General features: G+C 33.8%; 1 protein-coding gene across 1 annotated transcript; it reads left to right on the top strand.

The window, feature by feature from the left end:
• Window positions 1-7668: 7668 nt before the first annotated feature.
• Window positions 7669-24382, top strand: LOC130220480 (kinesin-like protein KIF21A; the record flags this gene model as incomplete). The annotated part of the gene is made up of 3 exons (XM_056452756.1): window positions 7669-7891; window positions 13501-13683; window positions 24245-24382. Coding segments are annotated over 3 exons (544 nt in total), but the record flags the coding sequence as incomplete, so codon positions are not given.
• Between the last annotated feature and the right edge of the window lie 255 nt (window positions 24383-24637).

Genomic DNA, 24637 nt, shown 5'->3' with positions numbered 1-24637 from the left:
ATGTTAGAATCATGCTAGTAACATGGTAATTCATGCTAGTAACATGTTGGTAACATGTTAATTCATGCTAGAAACACAACAACATGCTAATTCATGCTAGAGTCATGCTAGAGTCATGCTAGAATCATGCTAGAAACATGCTAATCCAGGCTATTGTATCATGTTAGTAACATGCTAATTCATGCTAGAATCATGCTAGTAACATGCTAATTCATGCTATTGTATCATGCGAGAAACATGCTAATTCATGCTATTATATCATGCTAATAACATGCTAATTCATGCTAGAATCATGCTAGAAACATGCTAATTCATGCTATTGTATTATGTTATAACATGCTAATTCATGCTAGAATCATGCTAGTAACATGCTAACTCATGTTAAAATCATGCTAGTAACATGCTAATTCATGCTGGAATCATGCTAGTTACATGCTAATTCATGCTAGAATCATGCTAGCAACATGCTAATTCATGCTAGAATCATGTTAGAAACATGGTAATTCATACTAGAATCATGCTAGTAACATGCTAATTCATGCTAGAATCATGCTAGTAACATGGTAATTCATACTAGAATCATGCTAGTAACATGCTAATTCATGCTAGAATCATGCTAACAACATGCCAATTCATGCTATTGTATCATGCTAGTAACATGCTAATTCATGTTGGAATCATGCTAGTAACATGCTAGTTCATGCTAGAATCATGCTAGCAACATGCTAATTCATGCTAGAATCATGTTAGAAACATGCTAATTCATGATATTGTATCATGCTAGTAACATGCTAATTCATGCTAGAATCATGCTAATAACATGTTAATTTATGCTATTGTATCATGCTAATTCATGCTAGAATCATGCTAGTAACATGCCAATTTATGCTAGAAACATGCTAGTATCATGCTAATTCATGCTAGAATCATGCTAACTCATGGTAGTATCATGCTATTACAAACCTCAGACATTGAAATAAATTGAATTAAATAAATAAAAATAAATTAATTAATTAAAATAAAAAAAAATGAATAAACAAATTGAATTCATTAAAACTTTTATTATTAAATTTTAGTGAATTAACTTGAATGATTAAAATAAATAAATATAATTAAATAAATAAATTGAATTAATAAAATGTATTACTATAAAATGTTAATTAATTAAATTTAATTAATTTAAATAAATTAATTAATAAATTGAAATAAATGAATTGAATTAAATAACAAAAAATAAATTAATTAAAATAAATAATTAAAATAAATTAATTAATAAATTGAAATAAATAAATGTAATTAAAAAACTAAAATAAATTAATAAAAATAAATCAATTAAAATTAATTAATTAATTGAAATAAATAAATGTAATTAAATAACAAAAATAAATTAATTAAAATAAATAATTAAAATAAATAAATTAATTAATTGAAATAAATAAATGTAATTAAATAACTAAAATAAATCAATTAAAATAAAAAAATTAAAATTAATTAATTAATAAATTGAAATAATTAAATTTAATTAAATAACTAAAATAAATAAATTAAAATAAATAAATTAAAATTAATTAATTAATTGAAATAAATAAATGTAATTAAATAACAAAGATAAATTAATTAATAAATTGAAATAAATTAATTAAAATAAATAAATAAAAACAATACAATTTGAAAAATAATTAAATAAAAAAAATAATAAATAATTAAATAATTAATTAATTAAAATGAATGAATAAATAAATACATTTATTTATTTTAACTTTTTAAACTTTTACTCCAGTTATATTCTAAACAGTAACTTTAACTTTTACCAAAGTCATTGTGTAGTAAGGTATCTGTACTTTTACTCAAGTATGGCTTTCAAGTACTTTATACACCACTGCCGGGACTCGAACCAGTGACCTTCTTGCTGTGATGCGACAGTGCTAACCACTGAGCTACCGTGCTGCCTTATTTCATTTTATTTATTATAAAATAAACTTTTTATTTTAATGTCCAAAAGCAACCCCTAAACAAATCCTGTTGAGACTGGGTGTTCATCTAAACCTAAATCTGTTGAAATGGGAAATGTATCGCACCCTCATAAATGTCTCACAATATCTTTTACAGTATGTATAATTACACACGCAGAGGCGTCAGATGCTCCAACATTGACATCATTTGTGGTCGAGGGTTCTTGGCGCGCTTTTGGGTTTTTACGGGACCAATTTATTTATTCTCAAGCCTTTTAAGATTTATGGTGGTCAGAGGGAGCTTGTCATTGTAATCTGGCATGTTTTTAAGTCGTGTGTTCATGTGTGAGTGCAGGCAGGGGTTGCTCTGAAAACAAGCGACAGAGTGAACACTTGAGTGCCTGTATGCTCAGAGTTTGGAGACGCTGGAGATGTCACAGGGGAAAAGACACAAGGGTTGGACTGGTATTACTATCTTTGACCACTCAACTGAGAAAGATAAAGCTTGCAGCTGGAAAACCATGTCAGGAACCGAGGTTAAGAACAGGGGAGCACTATTTTAAAGGGATAGTTAACTCAAAAATGATTTCAAACCTTTATGAGTTTCTTTCCTCTGTTGAACACAAAAGAAGAGACTTTGAAGAAAGCTGAAAGTAGTAACCATTGATTTCCATAGTAGAAAAAACCAATACTATGGAGGCCAGTGGTTACAGGTTTCCAACATTTTTCAAAATATCTGCTTTGTTCAACAAGAAAGAAACTCAAGGTTTGAAACAAGTTATGGGTGCGTAAATGATGACATCCATTCATTTTTCTTTGGTCCCGTCCCTTTATTTATCAGGGATCGCCACAGCGGAATGAACCGCCAACTCATTCATTCATTTTTCTTCAGCTTAGTCCCTTTATTCATCAGGGGTTGCCACAGCGGAATGAACCGCCAACTCATTCATTCATTTTACTTCGGCTTAGTCCCTTTATTCATCAGGGGTCGCCACTGTGGAATGAACCACTAATTCATTCATTAATTTTTCTTAGGCTTCTTCCCTTTATTCATCAGGGGTCACACAGTGCAATGAACCGCCAACTCATTCATTCATTCATTTTTCTTCAGCTTATTCCCTTTATTCATCAGGGGTCGCTACAGTGGAATGAACCACCAACTCATTCATTCATTCCTTTTTCTTCAGCTTAATCTTTTTATTCATCAGAGGTTGCCACAGTGGAATGAACCACCAACTCATTCATTCATTCATTTTTCTTTAGCTTAGTCCCTTTATTCATCAGGGGTCACCACAGTGGAATGAACCACCAACTCATTCATTCATTCATTTTTCTTTAGCTTAGTCCCTTTATTCATCAGGGGTCACCACAGTGGAATGAACCACTAACTCATTCATTCATTCATTTTTCTTTTGTTTAGTCCCTATATTCATCAGGGGTCGCCACTGTGGAATGAACCACCAACTCATTCATTCATTCATTTTTCTTCAGCTTAGTCCCTTTATTCATCAGGGGTCACCACAGTGGAATGAACCACTAACTCATTCATTCATTCATTTTTCTTCAGTTTAGTCCCTTTATTCATCAGGGGTCACCACAGTGAAATGAACCACCAACTTTTTCATTCATTCATTTTTCTTCAGCTTAGTCCCTTTATTCATCAGGGGTCGCCACAGTGGAATGAACCACCAACTCATTCATTCATTCATTCGTTCATTTTTCTTTGGTTTAGTCCCTTTATTCATCAGGGGTCACCACAGTGGAATGAACCACTAACTCATTCATTCATTCATTTTTCTTCAGCTTAGTCCCTTTATTCATCAGGGGTCGCCACAGTGGAATGAACCACTAACTCATTCATTCCTTTTTCTTTGGCCTAGTCTTTTATTCATCTGGGGTCACCACAGTGGAATGAACCACCAACTTATTCATTCATTTTTCTTTTGCTTAGTCTTTTTATTCATCAGCGGTCGCCACAGTGGAATGAACCACTAACTCATTCATTCATTTTTCTTTGGCTTAGTCTTTTATTCATCAGGGGTCACCACAGTGGAATGAACCACCAACTTTTTCATTCATTAATTTTTCTTCAGTTTAGTCCCTTTATTCATCAGGGGTCGCCACAGTGGAATGAACCACTAACTCACTCATTCATTCATTTTTCTTCAGCTTAGTCCCTTTATTCATCAGGGGTTGCCACAGTGGAATGAACCACCAACTTTTTCATTCATTCATTTTTCTTCAGCTTAGTCCCTTTATTCATCAGGGGTCGCCACTGTGGAATGATCTACCAACTCATTCATCCATTCATTCATTTATTTTTCTCCAGCTTAGTCCCTTTATTCATCAGGGGTCGCCACAGTGGAAGGAACCACTAACTCATTCATTCATTCATTTTTTTTCGGCTTCGTCCCTTTATTCAACAGTGGATTGAACCGCCAACTCACTCATTCATTCCTTTTTCTTCAGCTTAGTCCCTTTATTCATCAGGGGTCGCCACAGTGGAATGAACCACTAACTCATTCATTCATTTTTCTTTGGCTTAGTCTTTTATTCATCAGGGGTCACCACAGTGGAATGAACCACAAACTCATTCATTCATTCATTCATTCATTTTTCTTTGGTTTAGTCCCTTTATTCATCAGGGGTCACCACAGTGGAATGAACCACTAACTCATTCATTCATTCATTTTTAGCCACTGTGTCGTCTTGTAAATGAACTCCCCCTTTAATGATGCTGTATATTTTACCGTGTGTAAAGAACTGGGTATATATAGTTGATAAACAGTGGTGTGAAAAAGTCTTTGCCCCCTTACTCAATTCTTATTCCGTTTGCCACACTTGAATGTTGCCCAGTCTCTTTCTTATGGAGGAGTCATGAACACTCATCTTAACCGAGGCCTACAGTTCTTCGTAGGGTCTTTTGTGACCTAGTATATCAATTGTAACTGCGCTCTTGGGATAATTTTGGTCGAGTCCAAATCAATAGTCATTGCTCCTAATGACACACTAAGGGCTTGTGAAGTGAAACGATCGCTCAGTGTAAGAAACGGAACATTATTTGCATTATTATTAGCTGTAATACACAGCCTGGTCAAACAGATATCAGCACATGATTGTAGTCCGCTCGCTTTGATGAGGAAAGTACAAGAGTGCGCTTGGACGTGAGGTCAAGTGACGCGGTTACTTATTGGTGATTTCATCACGAGCCCTCAGTGTGTCATCAGGAGCCACAGCTATTGATTCGGACTCCTTTGTTTGTGTTTATTTTTAATCGCTAAGGACCGCAGATTCAGCTCCGAAGCTTCTTTAATGTTCAACCGAATGAACTTGGATGACCTGTGGACGAGTGCATTAACAGGAAATTGTATTATTATTTTGGGGTGAACTACCCCTTTAATCCTCTTCTGTGCAGGCGGTGTTTAGCCACACTAGTACGTAGTAACCGGTATTGGTATGCCTTTAGTATGAGCATGCGTTAGTTGTACGATTTGCTGTTTATTTTAAAATTATCTATGTCTTTTTGGAGATACTGTGATTCTAAAAGAGTAAAACTGTGTTTCTGTGATACACAACCCTTCAGAATCAATGCAATCTGGGCTAAAACGTCCGGGGCAGAGCAGGAGTTGGTGTGGAAGGAAAGGTTTCAGTGATGAAAGCAGAAAACGTGAGTAAATGAAGCCCAGGGTGGGACTGTTTACCTATCGTGTAGCCAGAGCTTCCTCTCTCGCTCTGCTGGAACAGAGAGACTCTGTTCAGAAACGCACTCGGGATTGGACTTCACGGCACTTTCAATGAATCTAGTATTCCTCAAGACTTATTGAAAGCATTAGAAGCACAAATACCATGATTTTACATTATCCCCCCCCCCCTCTCTCCATATGTTATGTATCGACCTAGGATGAATCGCTAGTTATGCTTTAAGCATCAGATGTAATATTTGCATCCTTAAAATGTACATTTTGCTCTCTTGCAGCTCAGATTTGTTGACTTTTTGTTGTTGTTTTCATCAATTAAAATCATATGTTAAAATCTTCAGATCTGACATACAGTTTCATTTTGTATTTAAAAAAACACTTTTAAAGCACTTTAAGGTCATCAGAGTCGTTTGCATCGCACTCTCGAATCGCTTGATTCTTTATTTGGTGCTTTCATCTTTTACAAAACTTGTTTCAAGAAGTAGCTGGTGGTCCGCACTCATTATTTTCGTTTCACAACGAAGTGGATTTCAGCACTGTTTTTGTTGTCGTTTGACTTTTATTCGTGTGTATTTTTATGTTCGTTTTTGTTTTGTTTGTTTTTTTTTTTTTGATTTTTGCTTGTTTTTGTTTAGTTTCTCTTGTTTAGTTTCTTTTCTGTTTTTGTTTAGTTTCTTTTGTTTTGTTTCTTTTTTGTTTGTTTTGTTAGTTTTTTGTTTTTTGTTTTTGTTTTTTGTTTGTTAGGTTTTTGTTTTTGTTTTTGTTTGTTAGTTTTTCGTTTAGTTTGTTGTTTTGTTACTTTTGTTTGTTTTTGCTTGTTTTGTTTGTTTTTTTGTTTTTGTTTTGTTTTGTTTGAATTTTTTGTTTTGTTTGTTTTTGTTTGAATTTTTTTGTTTTGTTTGTTTTTGTTTGTTTCGTCAGTTTTTAGTTTATTGTTAGTTTTTCATTTCATTTCGTTTTGTTGGTTTTTGTTTGTTTTTGTTTTGTTTGTTTGTTGTTTTGTTTTGTTAGTTTATTGTTGTTTTGTTAGTTTTTGTTTGTTTTGTTTGTTTTTTGTTTGTTTTGTTTTGCTTGTTTTTTGTTTGTTTTGTTTTGTTTGTTTCTTGTTTATTTGGGTTTGTTTGTTTTTGTTGTTTGTTTGTTTTTTTTCTTTTGTTAGTTTTCTGTTTGTTTTGTTTTTTGATTTGTTTTTTGTTTTAGTTTGTTTAGTTTGTTTTTTGTTTGTTCTTTTGGTTTTTTTTTCGTTTTTAGTTTTGTTTACTTTTTATTTGTTTGTTCAGTTTTATTTTGTTTAGTTTTTAGCTTTTTTAGTTTAGTTTGTTTTTTGTTAGCATTTTGTTTGTTTTGTTTGTTCTTTGTTTTGTTGGTTTTGTTTAGTTTTTTGTTTGTTTTGTTTATTTTGTTGTTTAGTTTTTTTTGTTGTTTGTTGATTTGTTTTGTGTTTTTTGTTTTGTTTTGTTTTTAATGTTTTGTTTTGTTGAATTTGGGGCTTAATATAAATCTTATTTGTACGATGTCACACTGAGGAAGGCATTGAGCTGAAACGTTTGTGGTTTTGTTTCCCAAAGAATTAAAAAAATAAAATGAAAAACAACAGATTAATGCACAAAAAGAAAGCCCCACCCCTACTAAATATTCAGTTTCAGTTAGAAGTACATCAACAAACTGAAAGGAAAGTCTCAGCAACTTCTGGTTCAGATTTTATCACTGTTTTGGTGTCATTTGGTTTTTATTTTTGTATATTAAACATTTTTGTTTTCCGGTTCACGCAGACTTTTAGCATGTCATAATTTTTGTTTTTAGTTTCATGTATTAAATTTGATTAGCTTAGTTTTGTTTTGTTTTTGTCAAAGAATGTAAAATGAAAACATCAAAACCAAATAAATGAGTTCAGATCACTAGCTACCTCTTGAAACAAAGTATTTGAAGGTAAAACTTTTGTGTTGTTTTTGTTCTCCCAGCATCAAAACAATGAATCCATTGCTGTGTATTTCAATCAATCCTCTCTGTTTTTCCAGGGTTCGTCCACAGTTGGCGAAGGAAAAGATTGAGGGGTGTCACATCTGCACACTTGTGACGCCCGGGGAGCCACAGGTCATTCTGGGAAAGGACAAGGCCTTCACGTTTGACTATGTTTTTGACATGGACTCGCAGCAGGACAGCCTCTACGGCAACTGCACAGAGAAACTCATCGAGGGCTGTTTTGAAGGATATAATGCCACTATCTTTGCCTACGGACAGGTAAGATGAATGTAATGTGACCTTAACTAATTCAGCGCACACTGACAATCATTATAATTCTCAGATTTTTACTTTAATGTTATGAAATTTTAGTTTTTTCTTGTACAAAACTGTAAGTGCATGCTCCCTTAAAGTCTGTGTGTAATCAACATTTACTATGTTTATTTTTGCGAGGGCACATTGTTAGTGAACAATTAATCTGCGTTAATTGACTGAAAAAAGTTTGTTTTGGTAATCTTCAATCAAATTCTGAGCATCCGCTACTGCGTTTGGAGGGGCGGTGCTTCTCTGATGACGTCAGTTTGATGGCAGTATTTTAGCCACGCCCCTCTCACCGTTTGTTATGAGGGAATGATGTGCAAAAGAAAGCCCCGCCCCCTACTTAATATTCAGTTTTAGCCTGAAGTACATCAACACACTGAAATAAGAGTCTCAACAACTTGTTTTGTTTTGCTTTTTATCTTGTTTTGTGTGATTTATCAATCTAATAATTTATTTGTTTATTTTGTTTGTTTGTTTATTTTTTAAATGTATTTATCCATGTATTTATTTATTTGTTTGTTTGTTTGTTTGATTTATCTATCTATCTATTTATTTGTTTATTTTGTTTGTTTATTTGTTTGTTAAATTTATTTATCCATGTATTTATTTATTTGTTTGTTTGTTTGTTTGATTTATCTATCTATTTATTAGTTTTTTTGGTTTGTTTGTTTATTTGTTTGTTAAATTTATTTATTCATTTATTTATTTATTTGTTTGTTTGTTTGTTTAATTTATCTATCTATCTATCTATTTATTTGTTTATTTTGTTTGTTTATTTGTTTGTTAAATTTATTTATCCATGTATTTGTATTTTTTTTTAGTTTGTTTAATTATGTATTATTATTATTATTTAATTAATTTCTGTTTTGTTTTGTTTTGTTTTGTTTTGTTTTGTTTTGTTGCTTAATATTAAATGTATTAATCAGATGCCACACTGACTTGCAGTATTTATTTTCTAAAAATGATGTTTTCGCTAACTGAAACTATTTGATAGGCAGTCTATTTAAAACATTTTATCAGTGAAAACATAAACAAAATTGTATCACTTTTTTGTGTGTGTTTTTTTTTTGCCAGCACTGTTTTCATTTCAAATCACATTGAACGAAAATAAATGTAAAATTAAAAATAAAAATAAAACATTTTAGCATTTCAAAACTTTTAACAATTTCATCACTTTTTTGTGTATTTTTTTCCTGTTCGCTGTTTCCATTTAAATCACATTGTACAAAATAAATCAAAATAAACTATTTATAAACGCCCCATTTAAAACATTTAACATTTCAAAACATGAACTTCAGTGTCGATCACTAATTTTATTAGTAGTTTATCATGTAACTATATAGCACCTATAACTACATAATTTTTGTTTGTTTGTTTGGTTAATTATTTATTTATTAGTTACTTTAATTTATCTATTTATTTATTTGTGTATTTTGTTTGTTTGCTTATTTATTTATTTGATTTATCTATCTATTTATTTATTTGTTTATTTTGTTTGTTTGTTAATTTGTTACATTTATTTATCCATATATTTATAATCTTTTGTTTGCTTATTTATTCATTTATTTATTCATACAATTTATTTATTTAATTTGTGAATTATCTATCTGTTTATTTTGTTTTTGTTTATTTGTTTGTTAAATTTATGTATCCATATATTGATTTTTTTTGTTTGCTTATTTATTTGTTTGTTTGTTTGTTTGTTTGAGTTGTATATCTATATTTGTTTATTTTGTTTGTTTATTTGTCTGTTACATTTATGTATCCATATATTTATAAATTTTTGTTTGCTTATTTATTTATTTATTTGTTTGTTTGTTTGTTTGAGTTGTATATCTATATTTGTTTATTTTGTTTGTTTGTTTATTTGTCTGTTAGATTTGTGTATCCATATATTTATAATTTTTTGTTTGCTTATTTATTTATTTATTTGTTTGTTTGTTTGTTTGAGTTGTATATCTATATTTGTTTATTTAGTTTGTTTGTTTGTTTGTTTGTTTATTTGTCTGTTAGATTTATGTATCCATATATTTATAATTTTTTGTTTGCTTATTTATTTATTTATTTATTTGTTTGTTTGTTTGTTTGAGTTGTATATCTATATTTGTTTATTTTGTTTGTTTGTTTGTCTGTTAGATTTATGTATCCATATATTTATAATTTTTTTTTGCTTATTTATTTGTTTGTTTGAGTTGTATATCTATATTTGTTTGTTTGTTTGTTTGTTTGTTTGAGTTGTATATCTATATTCGTTTGTTTGTTTGTTTGAGTTGTACATCTATATTTGTTTATTTTGTTTGTTTGTTTGTTAGATTTATGTATCCATATATTTATAATTTTTTGTTAGCTTTATTTATTTATTTGTTTATAATTATAATCAACTGTTTTGTAATGGTTTTCTCAGATATCAGCAGTTGTGTAGCTGTAATTTGCCTCAAGTGCAGCAAATAAATCATGAAGCTTTTTTTTCTCCTGAACCTGACTGACAGACATGTTCTGACAGGAACGCCTTGAGCTTTTTTTCCCCTCCTTTTATTTTCAATCAGACTCATAGATTACTGAAAAGGGTCTGTTCCTCTCAGCAGAGTTAGTATATTGAAGCTCTTTGAATGATGATAAAACGCTCCCTCATGCTCTCTCTTTGTGCGTGTTCCTCAGTCTTTGTTATTTCTCCCCTGTTGTTGGGGGTCTGGTCCTGCTGTCAGCGGGTGATGTTCGCTCAGGCTCCGCGTGTCATTCCTCAGTGTGTCGATGGCAACAGAGACCCCGGTCTTCTTTTGTCTGGGTGTCCGGCCCCCCTTCTGTTGCCCCTGCTAAACACAAAATGTCTCTAGCTCACATCTACTAAGCATATCAACTGGGCAGACTATGAAACCTAACTTTCAGTGCCATTTTCAATAATAAATCCAGTAGATTTTATTTATCAATACTGACTGAACTCTTAAAATCAATCCCAGCTCAGACAGGAGGTTTCTGTAGCTTGAAGAAGAGTCGGTTCACTACAGGGAAACCTAGTTTCTTTACTTTCTTTTTTACAAAGGGAAAATTTAGACTGTAAACTGTAATTTGGTTAAAGATGAGACGATAAAATAAACAAGCAAAATAACATATAATAAAATAATATGGATATGATGTGAATAAAAAATAAATAAATAAACAAACGAACATATGAATGAGTGAACAAATGAATGAACGAACATATGAACGAGTGAACAAACGAGCAAACATATGAACGAGTGAAAAAATAAACGAACGAACGAACATGAACTAACGATCAAACATATGAATGAGTGAACAAATGAACGAACATATGAATGAGTGAACAAACGAACATATGAACGAGTGAACAAACGAGCAAGCATATAAACGAGTTAAAAAACTAACGAATGAACGAACATATCAACAAACAAACGAACATATGAACAAGTGAACAAATGAACGATCATATGAACAAGTGAACAAATGAACGAATATGTGAACAAACGAGCAAACCAATGAACGAGTAAAAAATGAACAAACGAATGAACATATGAACAAACGAACGAACGAACATATGAGTGAGTGAACAAACAAACTTATGAATAAACGAATATATGAATGAGTGAAAAAATGAACGAACGAACATATGAACAAGTAAACAAATGAGCGAACATGCATGAGTGAAAAAATTAATGAATGAATATATGAACAAACGAACATATGAATGAGTGAACAAATGAACAAACATATGAACGAGTGAACAAATGAACGAGTGAACAAACGAGCTAAAATATAAATGAGTGAAAAAATGAATGAACGAACATATGAACTAAAGATCGAACATATCAATGAGTGACCAAACGAATGAACATATGAACGAATTGAACAAACGAGCGAACATGTGAACAAGTGAAAAAATGAACGAATAAACAAACATATAAACAATCGAACGAACATATGGACGAGTGGACAAACTAACGAACATATGAACGAGTGAACAAACAAACAAATGAATGAACGAACATATGAACGAGTAAAAAAAATGAATGAATGAACGAACATATGAACAAGTGAACAAACGAGCGAACATATGAATCAGTGAAAAAATGAACGAACATGAACAAATGAACGAACATATGAATGAGTGAACAACTAAACGAACATATGAACCAGTGCACAAACTAACAAATGAATGAACATGAACGAGTAAACAAACGAGCGAACATATGAATGAGTGAAAAAAATTACAAACGAACGAATCAACGAACATATGAACAAACGAACGAAGATATGAATGAGTGAAGAAACAAATGAACATATGAAACGAGCGAACATGAACGAGTGAGTAAAATTAACGAATGAACAAACATATGAACAAACGAACGAACATATGAACGAGTGAACAAATGAACGAACATGAATGAGTGAACTAACGAATGAACGAACATATGAACGAGTAAAAAAATGAACAAACGTACGAACATGAACTAACGATCGAACATATGAGTGAGTAAACAAACAAGCGAACGTGAACGAGTTAAAAAATGAATGAACAAACGAACATATAAACAAACGAACAAACATATGAACAAGTGAACAAACTAACGAACATATCAATGAGTGAACAAACGAACTACTGAATGAACGAACATATTAATGAGTGAAAAAATAAACAAATGAACGAACATATGAACAAGTAAACAAATGAGCGAACATATGAACAAGTGAAAAAATGAACAAACATATGAACGAGTGAACAAACGAATGAACAAACATGAACGAGTGAACAAACGAGCAAACATGAATGAGTGAAAAAATAAACGAACTAATGAATGAACGAACATATGAACAGACGAACGAAAAAATGAACGAGTGAACAAACGAACTAAAGAATGATCAAACGAGCGAACATAAACAAGTGAAAAAATTGACGAACGAACAAATGAACAAACATATGAACAAACAAACGAAAATATAGATGAGCGAACAAACAAACAAACAAATGGATGAGCGAACAAACGAACGAACATATGAACGAGTGAACAAACGAATGAACGAACATAAGAACGAGTGAAAAAATGAACGAAAAAACGAATGAACATATAACTGAGTAAACAAACGAACGAACACATGCTTGAGTGAACGAAAGAACGAACAAACTCCTCATTTTGCTATCCAATTCAAATGTACAACGTTTTACAAACAGACATCAAATGAAATGCAAGGGTCAAGTAACATATGTGAAAATAAAATGTTCAAATATCGATGAAATAATGTTATCATTTGTTTTATGGAAAATAAAAACAAACACTTATTCTTAATAGTGCTTAATTAAAATAATAAATAATCATTTATTATAATAAGTTGAATTATATTTTAAATATATCAATGGAGAGTGAAACGCCAGCTGGTCCAGCCGGGACTCAAACCAGCAACCTTCTTGCTGTGAGGCGACAGCACTAACCATTGAGCCACCCCCTCTGCTGTATTTCTGTAAGGCACAATGAAAATGTTCAAAAACTGTATAACCAATGTCTTCTGCTGAGTGGTTTTGTTTTCTTATCACTCATCCTGAATGTTCATTTCAGACCGGTTCGGGTAAGACGTACACCATGGGCACCGGGTTTGACGTGAACATCACAGATGAGGAACTGGGGATTATTCCACGGGCCGTCAGTCACCTCTTCAGGGGCATCGAGGAGCGCAGGCAGGCTGCCACTGAGCAGGGACGACCCGTTCCTGAGTTCAAGATCAACGCACAGTTCCTGGAGGTGAATACGCCTAAACTGTAGACTAGTAGCTTTAGCGATCATACATCTGACTAGTGTAACTAGTATCGCACAAATGACCAAACCACACAACAACCTCAAAACATTCTGCTATTCTGAGTGTGCACAGGTGAGTGGGCTTGACAAACCACCTGTAAAAGCACTCTTGTGTCTCTCTCCCTCCTAATTCTCGTACTTAATTCTCTGAACACTGATATTTCCTCTGTATAACGAGCACTTCTTGTGTGTATTGCCTCTTCATCATAATGTAATTAATTATAATGAGTAATTTAAATTGTTCGACATTTAGATTTGACCGAAACAACCCAAACGTGTAGAATCGACAGGCAAGGAGCGTTTCTGTGTGATCCTGTGATCAATAATTTAGTATTTAATGCCAAATCAAGCAAATGATAACACCCTTAGGGCCAGGACACACCAAGCTGACGCCAAACAACTCGAGTTGTCGGCTTGCATCCGCTTCCGTCTGGACCGAAAAGCTGCACATGAACACACCAAACAGACGGCAGCCGACAGAAACTAGAGCCTGTGTTCTGCACCTTCTGCTTTTCCCCGCTCCAGCAGGGGGCAGTAATCTGTTTTCTCATTCCGCAATGGGAAACTAGAAGATGAAATGCGCAGACAAAGCGTAAACAAAGCATTTTGTGCCATTATCGCAGTAATTGTCACTCAGAATGGAGAGCTTCGCTTGTGCGAATATGTCTGATAGTCTAATAATCCATTCATTCATTTTCTTTCGGCTTGGTCCCTTATTTATCAGGGTGTCGCCACAGCGGAATGAACCGCCAACTATTCCAGCATATGTTTTGCACAGCGGATGCCCTTCCAGCTGCAACCCAGTACTGGGAAACACCCATACACTCTCACATTCACACACACACTCATACACAACAGCCAATTTAGTTCATCAGTTCCCCTATAGCGCATGTGTTTGGACTGTGGGGGAAACCAGGGCACCCGGAGGAAACCCACGCCAACACTGGGAGAACATGCAAACTCCACACGGAAATACCAACTCGCTCAGCTGGTACTCGAACTAGCGACCTTTTTGCTGTATGGCGACAGTGCTAACCACTGAGCCCAAGTGCCACCTCTAATAATCCATATCGTTTGCAAATATTTTTTAAAATGGCCAACCGTCAACTTAAGGGCGTCACACGCCGGACATGGGGCGCACATGACAGTTGAAAATAGCGCACACCAGACGCGCACATTTGCACGATATTTAAAATGAAACTAATCAGATGGCGCTCTGCGGCGCGGCAGAAATATCAACGGTGTCCTGAGTCGTGGCTGGTCGCCGCCGACTTGCGCCGCCGGTGTGTGTACCCTGATAGAAACCTATTTCTTGAATTCTGAAATGAGTGGCGCTGCGCGGCGCTTCTGGTGTGCGACCTGCTTGAGTCAGAATTCGCCCCCTAGTGGCCGTCGCACAATATTTTAATGTTGTCGAATGTGTCAGCATGTGAGACGATGTCATTCTCGTGGCCTGCATGGCTAGTTTTGTGCAAACGACCTACAGAATCTCATCAAATCATGTGACATATTAAATTGCTCATGGGAATCATCTCTTAATGTGCGATGATACTAACCGATGATACTGACCGAGTATTTTGCCCACACGGATTTGTTTGTGTGTCCAGTAAAGGAATGCGAAAGCCTTTATTCTCAGTGTATTCACTGTGGTGGAACGAATGAATGCTAACAACGAACACAAATGCATCGGCCGGCAACAGTTTTGGAGGGAACATGTAAACTTCATTAAAAAACGACAATTATTTTACTCGTTTATGATTAATGAAGACGTTTTTAGAAGATGTCTGTTTGTACTAATTTAAATAAATCTTGTGCACAGTGGACAACACTTGAATACAGCCGCTCGTGCATACGCTCTAGCCACATATGTAATGGGATCTTCCGCTCTGTCGCTTGTCGTTCGTCACATGCAGTGGAAAGGCGGCTTCAGTCTTTAACAATACAGAGCTTACAATACTTACGTTTCTGACTAGTTTCTACATATCGTCAAATAAATGTTAAACGACACGAAAACCTGAAACATATAGATTTCAATAGCCATATGTAATATATAGAGGATGTATTGGGAATATAGAACAACAGAAGCTGCACTAGAGGCTCAAACTGGACAAAAATAGCACCGCAAATGTGAACTGCTAAAATTTTTACGAATGTATAGCCTAAATTGCTTGCATAAATTCAGCGTACATATAACTCTTTAAATAAACTATGCAATTATAATTGTGGTGGGCGAAACCCAATGCCATCCAGTCATGTCTGATTTGATGAGTGTGTTTGGAAAATGTGTGCTCAGGGCTATGTTTTTGCTTTGGTGACGTTTCCTCGCAGCTTGTGTTGACAAATCCACTAGAGGGCGAATCTCAAATATAGTCACTGTGCTGCATTTTCTTATACGTGTCATATATACAGTATGTCTTTCTCGTACACGTTCGTGAGAAGCCAGAGCTTCTTATGCATAATAGATGACCTTGTGATCAACCGATCCGCACACACCGTTCCCTCAACCCAATCGATCGGGTTTTTAATAAAAAAACATAAGTGCATCCTGGCCTTGAAGACTTAGCATGATTTCACATGGCTTTTTTTAATTGTTTTCTGGAACCATCCTTCACCCAACTTGAACCCAGTCTGCTCTATGTCCTAAGTATACAAGGCGAGCCACCAAGCAAACTGACCAAATTGAAAAAGACGTTCATACAGAGATAAAATTTTTTATCTAACATTGTGGTCAAAACAATTGTTATAGGGCTGTCTTTTCATACATTTCTGACATGTTTTTTGATGAGAATATTAGATTTCAATTTTTGATGTGTTGACGTGTTTTTGACATCAATGTTAGATCAATTTATTATATGTTTTTGACACCAATGATAGATTTAAATTTTTTGACGTGTTTTTTGACACCTATACTAGATGTCAATTGTTGACGTGTTTTTGACCATAATTAGATGTCAATTGTTGACGTGTTTTTGACCATTATTAGATGTCAATTGTTGACGTGTTTTTGACCATTATTAGATGTCAATTGTTGACGTGTTTTTGACCATTATTAGATGTCAATTGTTGACGTGTTTTTGACCATTATTAGATGTCAATTGTTGACGTGTTTTTGACCATTATTAGATGTCAATTGTTGACGTGTTTTTGACCATTATTAGATGTCAATTGTTGACGTGTTTTTGACCATTATTAGATGTCAATTGTTGATGTGTTTTTTACCATTATTAGATGTCAATTGTTGACGTGTTTTTGACCATTATTAGATGTCAATTGTTGACGTGTTTTTGACCATTATTAGATGTCAATTGTTGACGTGTTTTTGACCATTATTAGATGTCAATTGTTGACGTGTTTTTTACCATTAATAGATGTCAGTTGTTGACGTGTTTTTGACCATTATTAGATGTCAATTGTTGTCATGTTTTTGATCATTATTAGATGTCAATTGTTGACATGTTTTGACCATTATTAGATGTCAATTGTTGACGAGGTTTTTGATGCCAATGTTAGAAGAAAATTCTTTGTTTTTTAAAACCAATGTTAGATGTCAATTCTGACGTTTTTTTAATGCCAATATTAGATATCAATTATTGACGCATTTTTGGCGCCAATTTTAGATGTAAATTTTTGTTGCCAATATTAGATTAGATATATTTTTGATGTACTTTTTTTAGATTTTAGTGCTTGTTAGATGTCAGTTTGATGTGTTTTTTTTTTTCATTTCAAGATCAGATGTAATTTTTATGTTTTTAACGCCAAAGTTAGATGTCAATTTTTTATGTTTTTTGACACTAATATTAAGCTAAATTATTGACGTGTTTTTTGACATCAATTGTTGACGTGTTTTTGACCCCAATGTTAGATGTAAATTTTTGATGTTTTTTGACACTAATATTATTCTAGATTATTGACGTGTTTTTTGACACCAATTGTTGACATGTTTTTGACGCCAATGTTAGATGTCAATTTTTGATGTTTTTTGAGACTGATATTAATCTAAAATATTGACACCAATTATTGACGTGTTTTTTGACGCCAATGTTAGATGTCAATTGTTGACGTGTTTTTTGACGCCAATGTTAGATGTCAATTATTGACGTGTTTTTTGACGCCAATGTTAGATGTCAATTGTTGACGTGTTTTTTGACGCCAATGTTAGATGTCAATTGTTGATGTGTTTTTGACGCCAAAGTTAGATGTAAATTTTTGATGTTTTTTGACACTAATATTAATCTAAATTATTGACGTGTTTTTTGACACCAATTGTTGACATGTTTTTGACGCCAATGTTTGATGTCAATTTTTGATGTTTTTTGAGACTAATATTAATCTAAATTATTGACACCAATTGTTGATGTGTTTTTGACGCCAATGTTAGATGTCAACTGTTGACGTGTTTTTGACGCCAAAGTTAGATGTCAATTGTTGACGTGTTTTTGACGCCAATGTTAGATGTCAATTGTTGACATGTTTTTGATGCCAAAGTTAGATGTCAACTGTTGACGTGTTTTGATGCCAATGTTAGATGTCAATTGTTGACGTGTTTTGATGCCAATGTTAGATGTCAACTGTTGACGTGTTTTTGACGCCAATGTTAGATGTCAATTGTTGACGTGTTTCTGACGCCAATGTTAGATGTCAACTGTTGACGTGTTTTTGACGCCAATGTTAGATGTCAATTGTTGACGTGTTTCTGACGCCAAAGTTAGATGTCAATTGTTGACGTGTTTTTGATGCCAATGTTAGATGTCAATTGTTGAAGTGTTTTTGACACCAATGTTAGATGTCAATTGTTGACGTGTTTTTGACGGCAATGTTAGATGTCAATTGTTGACGTGTTTTTGACGCCAATGTTAGATGTCAATTGTTGACGTGTTTTTGACGCCATTATTAGATGTCAATTGTTGACGTGTTTTTGACGCCAATGTTAGATGTCAATTGTGGACGTGTTTTTGACCCCAAAGTTAGATGTCAATTTTTGATGTTTTTTGACACTATTATTATTCAAAATTATTGACGTGTTTTTTGACACCAATTGTTGACATGTTTTTGACAATTGTGACGCCAATGTTAGATGTCAATTGTTGACGTGTTTTTGACGCCAATGTTAGATGTCAATTGTTGACGTGTTTTTGACGCCAATGTTAGATGTCAATTGTTGACGTGTTTTTGTTGCCAATGTTAGATGTCAATTGTTGACGTGTTTTTGACGCCAATGTTAGATGTCAATTGTTGACGTGTTTTTGTTGCCAATGTTAGATGTCAATTGTTGACGTGTTTTTGACAGCAATGTTAGATGTCAATTGTTGACGTGTTTTTGTTGCCAATGTTAGATGTCAATTGTTGACGTGTTTTTGACGCCAATGTTAGATGTCAATTGTTTTCGTGTTTTTGACAGCAATGTTAGATGTCAATTGTTGACGTGTTTTTGACGCCAATGTTAGATGTCAATTGTTGACGTGTTTTTGACGCCAATGTTAGATGTCAATTGTTGATGTTTTTTGAGACTAATATTAATCTAAATTATTGACATGTTTTTTGACATCATTATTAGATGTTTTTGACATGTTTTTGATGCCAATGTTGTAAATTTTTGGCATTTTTTTTACCATTATTAGATGTCAATTTTAGACATGTTTTTGACGCTAATATTACATGTCAATGCTTGATGCGTTTTTTCTTTTTTGTCAATTTGAAGTTGTTTTGACATCAAAATAGTTTACATGCGTTGTGGGGAAATGAAATCCAGTGTAATTTGTAATTGAAGCTTTCAGCAAAACTTTTCTAATATTAATATACTTTTTGTCTCGTTATTTTTGGTGATCAAAAGGGCGTCAATATGTGGATGTCAAAAATATGTCAAGCTTTTTGACATCAAATCAGTTAGCATATTTGACATCATGCCATTTCATGCATGAAATTGAAAAATTCCTCTATAAATCCGTTCATTTTAAGCCATCCTAAAAACAAAATGTCTTGTAAAATCCAAAGGAGCTAGTTAATGGAAATGCAGACGTGTGGCTATCTCTCCGTATCAGCACTGAGGGTTAAATCTGGTTATATCATTTGCAAATATTTTTTAAAAATTGCCAACCGTTAACTTAAGGGCGTCACACGCCGGACACGGTGCGCACATGACAGTTGAAAGTAGCGCACACCAGACGCGCACATTCGCACGATATTTAAAATGAAACTAATCAGATGGCGCTCTGCGGCGCGGCAGAAATATCATCGGTGTCCTGAGTCGTGGCTGGTCGCCGCCGACTTGCGCCGCCGGTGTGTGTACCCTGATAAAAACCTATTTCTTGAATTCTGAAATGAGTGGCGCTGCGCGGCACTTCTGGTGTGCGACCTGCTTGAGTCAGAATTCGCCCCCTAGTGGCCGTCGAATGTGTCAGCATGTGAGACAATGTCATTCTTGTGGCCTGCATGGCTAGTTTTGTGCAAACGACCTACAGAATCTCATCAAATCATGTGACATATTAAATTGCTCATGGGAATCATCTCTTAATGTGCGATGATACTAACCGATGATACTGACCGAGTATTTTGCCCACACGGATTTGTTTGTGTGTCCAGTTAAGGAATGCAAAAGCCTTTATTCTCAGTGTATTCACTGTGGTGGAACGAATGAATGCTAACAACGAACACAAATGCATCGGCCGCCAACAGTTTTGGAGGGAACATGTAAACTTCATTAAAAAACGACAATTATTTTACTCGTTTATGATTAATGAAGACGTTTTTAAAAGATGTCTGTTTGTACTAATTTAAATAAATCTTGTGCACAGTGGACAACACTTGAATACAGCCGCTCGTGCATACGCTCTAGCCACATATGTAATGGGATCTTCCGCTCTGTCGTTTGTCGTTCGTCACATGCAGTGGAAAGGCGGCTTCAGTCTTTAACAATACAGAGCTTACAATACTTACGTTTCTGACTAGTTTCTACATATCGTCAAATAAATGTTAAACGACACGAAAACCTGATACATAAAGATTTCAATAACCATATGTAATATATGGAGGATGTATTGGGAATATAGAACAACAGAAGCTGCACTAGAGGCTCAAACTGGACAAAAATAGCACCGCAAATGTGAACTGCTAAAATTTTTACGAATGTATAGCCTAAATTGCTTGCATAAATTCAGCGTACATATAACTCTTTAAATAAACTATGCAATTATAATTGTGGTGGGCAAAACCCAATGCCATCCAGTCATGTCTGATTTGATGAGTGTGTTTGGAAAATGTGTGCTCAGGGCTATGTTTTTGCTTTGGTGACGTTTCCTCGCAGCTTGTGTTGACAAATCCACTAGAGGGCGAATCTCAAATATAGTCACTGAGCTGCATTTTCTTATACGTGTCATATATACAGTATGTCTTTCTCGTACACGTTCGTGAGAAGCCAGAGCTTCTAATGCATAATAGATGACCTTGTGATCAACCGATCCGCACACACCCTTCCCTAAACCCAATCGATAGTGTTTTCAAGAAAAAAACAAAAGTACATCCTGGCCTTGAAGGTTTAGCATGATTTCACATGGCTTTTTTTACTTGTTTTCTGGAACCATCCTTCACCCAACTTGAACCCAGTCTGCTCTATGTCCTAAGTATACAAGGCGAGCCACCAAGCAAACTGACCAAATTGAAAAAGACGTTCATACAGAGATAAAAAAAAAATTTAATCTAACATTGTGGTCAAAACAATTGTTATAGGGCTGTCTTTTCATACATTTCTGACATGTTTTTTGATGAGAATATTAGATTTCAATTTTTGATGTGTTGACGTGTTTTTGACATCAATGTTAGATCAATTTATTATATGTTTTGGACACCAATGATAGATTTAAATTTTTTGACTTGTTTTTTGACACCTATACTAGATGTCAATTGTTGATGTGTTTTTGACCATTATTAGATGTCAATTGTTGACGTGTTTTTTGACCATTATTAGATGTCAATTGTTGACGTGTTTTTGACCATTATTAGATGTCAATTGTTGACGTGTTTTTGACCATTATTAGATATCAATTGTTGACGTGTTTTTGACCATTATTAGATGTCAATTGTTGATGTGTTTTTGACCATTCCTAGATGTCAGTTGTTGACGTGTTTTTGACTATTATTAGATGTCAATTGTTGACGTGTTTTTGACGCCAATGTTAGATGTCAATTGTTGACGTGTTTTTGACCATTATTAGATGTCAATTGTTGATGTGTTTTTGACCATTATTAGATGTCAATTGTTGACGTGTTTTTGACCATTATTAGATGTCAGTTGTTTATGTGTTTTTGACCATTATTAGATGTCAATTGTTGATGTGTTTTTGACCATTATTAGATGTCAGTTGTTGACGTGTTTTTGACTATTATTAGATGTCAATTGTTGACGTGTTTTTGACCATAATTAGATGTCAATTGTTTACGTGTTTTTGACCATTATTAGATGTCAATTGTTGACGTGTTTTGACCATTATTAGATGTCAATTGTTGACGTGTTTTTGACCATTATTAGATGTCAGTTGTTGACAATGTTAGATGTCAATTTTTGATGTTTTTTGACACTAATATTATTCTAAATTGTTGACATGTTTTTGACGTCAATATTAGATTCAACTACACTGTTTCAATTCACTATGATCTTTAATGTGAAGCTGCTTTGACACAATCTTTATTGTAAAAGTGCTACAGAATAAAGGTAAATTGAATTAAATGTCAATTTTTGACGTGTTTTTGATGCCAATATTTTTGTCAATTTTTGGACGTGTTTTTGATGCCAATATTTTTGTCAATTTTTGACGTTTTTTTATGCCAATGTTAGATGTCAAATGTTGACATGTTTTTTGACGCCAATGTTAGATGTAAATTTAACACCAATAATAGACTATTTTTGACATGTTTTTTGATATCATCATTAGATGTCAATTTATGACGGGTTTTTGATGCCAATGTTGTACATTTTTGACATGTTTTTTGACCATTATTAGATGTCAATTTTTGATGTGTTTTTTATGCCAATGTTAGATGCTAATATTAATCTAAATTATTGACGTGTTTTTTGACACTATTGTTAGATGTCAATTTTTGACATGTTTTTGATGCCAATATTAATGTCAATTTTTGACTTGTTTTTTAATGCCAAAGTTAGATGTCAATTTTTGATGTTTTTTGAGACTAATATTAATCTAAATTATTGACGTGTTTTTTGACACCAATTGTTGATGTGTTTTTGACGCCAATGTTAGATGTCAATTGTTGATGTGTTTTTGACCATTATTAGATGTCAATTGTTGACGTGTTTTTGTCGCCAATGTTAAATGTCAATTGTTGACGTGTTTTTGACCATTATTAGATGTCAATTGTTGACGTGTTTTTGTCGCCAATGTTAGATGTCAATTGTTGACATGTTTTGACGCCAATGTTAGATGTCAATTGTTGACGTGTTTTTGACCATTATTAGATGTCAATTGTTGACGTGTTTTTGTCGCCAATGTTAGATATCAATTGTTGACATGTTTTGACGCCAATGTTAGATGTCAATTGTTGACGTGTTTTTGACGCCAATGTTAGATGTCAATTGTTGACGTGTTTTTGACGCCAATGTTAGATGTTTATTGTTGACGTGTTTTTGACGCCAATGTTAGATGTCAATTGTTGACGTGTTTTTGATGCCAATGTTAGATGTTTATTGTTGACGTGTTTTTGACGCCAATGTTAGATGTCAATTGTTGACGTGTTTTTGACGCCAATGTTAGATGTCAATTGTTGATATTTTTTGACACTAATATTAATCTAAATTATTGACATGTTTTTTGACATCATTATTAGATGTTTTTGACATGTTTTTGATGCCAATGTTGTAAATTTTTGGCATGTTTTTTTGACCATTATTAGATGTCAATTGTAGACATGTTTTTGGCGCCAATGTTACATGTCAATGCTTGATGCGTTTTTTCTTTTTTGTCAATTTAAGTTGTTTTGACATCAAAATAGTTTACATGCGTTGTGGGGAAATGAAATCCATTGTAATTTGTAATTGAAGCTTTCAGCAAAACTTTTCTAATATTAATATACTTTTTGTCTCGTTATTTTTGGTGATCAAAAGGGCGTCAATATGTGGATGTCAAAAATATGTCAAGCTTTTTGACATCAAATCAGTTAGCATATTTGACATCATGCCATTTCATGCCTGAAATTGAAAAATTCCTCTATAAATCCATTCATTTTAAGCCATCCTAAAAACAAAATGTCTTGTAAAATCCAAAGGAGCTAGTTAATGGAAATGCAGACGTGTGGCTATCTCTCCGTATCAGCACTGAGGGTTAAATCTGTCCTCTGATAACTGCAGTGTCATTTTAGGGTGGTGCTGATAATGAGCCACAAATAACACAGCTGTGTAGACGTTAGCGATGTTAGCATGCGTGTCTGAGCTTGGCTAATGAATTACCTAAGCAGCGCTGCATGTTTTCAGCTGTCTGAGGCGTGGTGTTTTGTTTCGCAGCTCTACAATGAGGAGGTGCTGGACCTGTTCGACTCCACCCGAGAAGTCAAGAAATCCAACATCAAGATCCACGAAGATGCCAATGGAGGAATTTACACCGTGGGAGTCACCACTCGAACCGTCAGCTCTGAAGCAGAGGTCGGTTTATATGAGGGTTTTCTGCACTTGCTTTACAGTCTAACATGTATGTATGTGCAAACAAACTGACAAACAAACAAGCAATTAAATACATAAATACACATATTTGGCATCCTTATTTTTATATACTCTACCTGATAAAAGTCTTGTGGTGGATTCCAGTTGTAAGACCAACAAATAATAACTTGACTTCTAGTTGATCATTTGGAGAAGTGTCAGAAGGTGGATTTTTCCATCTGTTGAACTGCATCCCAA

This window comes from Danio aesculapii, unplaced genomic scaffold, assembly GCF_903798145.1.
Source record: "Danio aesculapii unplaced genomic scaffold, fDanAes4.1, whole genome shotgun sequence".
NCBI lineage: Eukaryota > Metazoa > Chordata > Actinopteri > Cypriniformes > Danionidae > Danio > Danio aesculapii.
The sequence above is the reverse complement of the archived record's forward strand: the minus strand, read 5'-3'. Positions and strand labels throughout refer to the sequence as shown.